This window comes from Argiope bruennichi, chromosome X1 (assembly GCF_947563725.1).
Source record: "Argiope bruennichi chromosome X1, qqArgBrue1.1, whole genome shotgun sequence".
Classification (NCBI taxonomy): Eukaryota; Metazoa; Arthropoda; class Arachnida; order Araneae; family Araneidae; genus Argiope; species Argiope bruennichi.
The window spans coordinates 115874663-115878594 of NC_079162.1; the positions used below are offsets into that span (position 1 = coordinate 115874663).

Consider the following 3932-nt stretch of genomic DNA (forward strand, 5'->3'; position numbering starts at 1 on the left):
AGCAGAAATTCCTTCCCCGTTTCTTTTCTTCATGTTTACATCCGCTATTTCGAAAGGAACCACACTGAAATTTCTGCTCAGTTAACACCGAAAAATTCAATATTGAGAAAAGATCCTGTTCGGTACCTGAAGTTCCAGATAAGTTTTCCTTCAGCAATAAGTTCATTTTTTAAGAGCTTTTTATTGGTAGCGCTATTGGAAGAATTCTTTATAATGATTTCTTGTTTTGACATTGTCTTCGAAATCTTCCTGAATTTATGTTCAGTAACAGGCGAGTGATTTCCGAAATAATGGTAAAGTCAAAACTGTTATAGTGATCTGATTAATTTTGGAAACTAAATAAAAATAATTTCCTTTGAGTTTATATACCGTATTAAGTGTGAATTATTTCTGAAGCTACCTATTAAATGTGAATTACCTATGAAGTTACCTATTAAGTGTGAATTATTTCTGAAGCTACCTATTAAATGTGAATTACCTATGAAGTTACCTATTAAGTGTGAATTATTTCTGAAGCTACCTATTAAATGTGAATTACCTATGAAGTTACCTATTAAGTGTGAATTAGCTATGAAGTTACCTATTAAGTGTGAATTACCTCTAAAGTTACCTACTATGTATGAATTATTACCTATGAAGTTACCTATTAAGTGTGAATTACCTCTAAAGTTACCTACTATGTATGAATTATTACCTATGAAGTTACCTATTAAGTGTGAATTACCTATGAAGTTACCTATTAAGTGTGAATACCTATGAAGTTACCTATTAAGTGTGAATTACCTATGAAGTTACCTATTAAGTATGAACTATACCTCTGAAGTATTTATATATCATCACGACTAAATCAAAATGTCGTATGTCAAAATCGCAGAAAATTTCATTAATGCAAAACTCGAGTAGCCTAATTTAGCTACATCTGATCTCAGTTTGTTATATGATCACAAAATGTCGAATGTCGCTTGCGATTCCAGTTGTTACTTTAAAATTTCGAAAGTTTTAGTATGTGGGGTATTAAGCATGGCATTTTGAAATAACCATGAAGTCAAAGAGAGAAAAATTGACTATTGTTGACAGCAATGCGTGCTTGTTTTGAACTATCATAAATAATCTGAAGTCAAGGTATTGTTCATTAGAATTAAACTACAAGCATTCACAAAATAAATTCTTCTTCCTCGGCGCTTTTCAGAATTAAATTCTTGTAACTTTTCTGTCTTAGTTAATCGCCGGTTGCCATTGAGCTTCGCTAACCTCTTCAAAATATTTTATCAAAGATTACTTATCTGTTGCCTTCTAAAATAGCACATTCCCTTCTTTAAAAAAAAAATGGATTCCTGGAAGAAACACGTTGCTTCACATTCCTTATCTTCAAAATCAACAGGGATTAAAATCAAATAAAATAAATTGCATACATTTTCTCTTCAAATACCATAAGAAACCTACAGTAAAGGAATTTTAATGCTTATCAGCATGCCTATACTTCAAAAAACGTCAATGCTAAAAAAACATGGAGGTAACTAATTCCTTTGGTAATATCCCTGTTAGTTTCCATAAATAAATTTTACAAACAAACTAGTGAATTTCTGTGTTAAAACAGAACCATTACAAGTAAGTGCTTCCCTTACAATAAATAATTTCCTTACAACTTCCCTTACAATCCCTCCAGATTCCAAAATCAAATTCAGTACATTCTTAACCACAGAAAACAGATTGTTAATTAAATGTTACTTAATAGGTAAAAGTTGAATAACATATACCATTGTCATCGGAACATCATTAATTTTCTCTTATCTTACTTACGTAGCTGTTAAATGCATTCAGATGACAGCTACTAAAAAATAAAAAAATAAAAGGGAGCAACGACAATTAGAAGATTTATTTCCCAAACTGAGAAGACTTATCTAAACGTTAAGTTATCCCAAGGAAGGTTACACAAGATCTTCACCTCCCAGAGCAGAGCTGGTCATTCAACTTCTTCAAGTTGAGGGCTTGTCTTTGAGGCCCCTTGTTACGAGAAGGGATGACATATGACGGACCTCCAAAGGGTGTCAAAGCTAAATCCTCCTACCTTCTTTGATATGGGAACAAGTCCAGAAGTTCAAACACAGAGATAATGTCTTATGTTTGGGGATAAAATCTAGAAGTTCTAGAGAAGTTCAAGGCCAGTTTACTAGAAATTTTAGAGGAGGGTTGCGTGAATGTTATGAAAGAATAACCTTGGTGAGCCTAGTTAATATGTGGACATAGTTAATCGCAACAATTATGGGAAATTACTGAATGTGTAATTATATAGTTATTTTCGGGAGAATAACTTTGGGGAAATCGTGGCCTCTAAGGAGGCTTAAAGTTTGAAGATGAGGTCGCATTCACTTGCTGGTGCTGTCATATATCAGATTTCTTCTTCTTCCTTTGAACATTCTAGCATAGGCAATGAATAAATATTCCAATCTTAACAAAGTTGTAAATGCTTTTATAAAATTTACTTCTGTAGTTTCAAGCTGAATTTTTAATGTTCAGATGTCTTTTATGAAAGCAGAGTGTTCTTGTATCAAAAATTATTCATAAAAAACATTGATTCTTTTTTTTAATTACAAGTAATAAATATAGATAAACTTAGCCGGCGACCGCAAATTTCTTAAACATGTGTTACATGCATTTATCCTTAATATGCCGGATATTTTAGAAATTTTTTAATACAATTTTACTATAATTTTTTTAGATAATTTTCTTTTACGTACAAACCATATTTTCCAAAACTGATGATTTGGCAAAATAATAATATTTTATAGTTTTATTTTTTTTCAGTTTACAATCCTTATGTATGAAAAGAAAAACATGCGCATTCAGTCTATGAATATTTAAACAAAAATTTAATATCTAAAATATTTTTCAAAAGCAAGTCAAGACATTATTTTTATTCGAAATCAAATATAGTTTTGATTAAAATGAATATTGGGGTAGCTTTAAGACAAATTAGGAAAAACTTTATGGGATTTCCTATTTTTAATGAAACGCTTATCATTACATTAAGATCTTCTTAAAACTATAATAGTAGCAGCCCGAACATAATGCTGAAAGGGAATTAAATGCAGCAGTCTGAGCACTATGCAATAAGTAACAGTCTTTTTGATTTATTTATTGGATGATATAAATGAAGTTGTTCGAAATGAAAATATTTTCGTGTCAAATTTTATCTCGGTGATATGCTAAAGAATATCTAAAAATGCCAAGCATAAATAAACATATTTTTTAAATATGGATATAATATTTTTATGTAAAAAATTTGATACATTCAATATTATTAACAACCTTTGGTGACCAGCTTGTTGGCCCAGAATATTCCCTTTTTAAACGATTAACATTGAATAATTAAGTCCTAACGATTATCCATATGGCGATAGTGAAGTCCATTTTAGCGTTTGTTAAACATTCTGTTTGACGCTTATATCTTTATTCCTTTCACATCTTGTTATCTCTTACTTATTGGAATACCAACCCTCTCCAAAGTATTTCTAATAACATTCTCACTAAGCAGCTTCATTAATTAGAGAAACAATGAATCAACTGTAACCGCAAAAACATTTAATGAAACAAGTTTGAAACGTTGGTATAATTATTTGTTTATATGTCGCTCTTGCAATTTAGCAATAAGTGGTAAGAGCCATGAATTCTTTTGCCACTTACATTAGAAATAAATTATATATATATATATATATATATATATATATATATCCGAATCGCAATGTTTAAATAAATTTCGCACATTCTTTAAAAATTATAAATAACATAAGAAAAAAATTGTTTCATTGGTTTGTAAAAACCTTTTGTTACTGTTAGTAATTTTTCCAAGATATATATATATATATCTTGGAAAAATTACTAACAGTAACATATATATATATATATATATATATATATATATTGGTAAAATT

At 29.7% G+C, this 3932-nt stretch overlaps 1 protein-coding gene across 1 annotated transcript; it reads left to right on the plus strand.

The window, feature by feature from the left end:
* Positions 1-420: 420 nt before the first annotated feature.
* Positions 421-759, plus strand: LOC129959369 (uncharacterized). The gene has a single exon (XM_056072189.1). The coding sequence runs from the start codon at positions 421-423 to the stop codon at positions 757-759; it is 339 nt and encodes a 112-aa protein (XP_055928164.1).
* Positions 760-3932: the final 3173 nt, after the last annotated feature.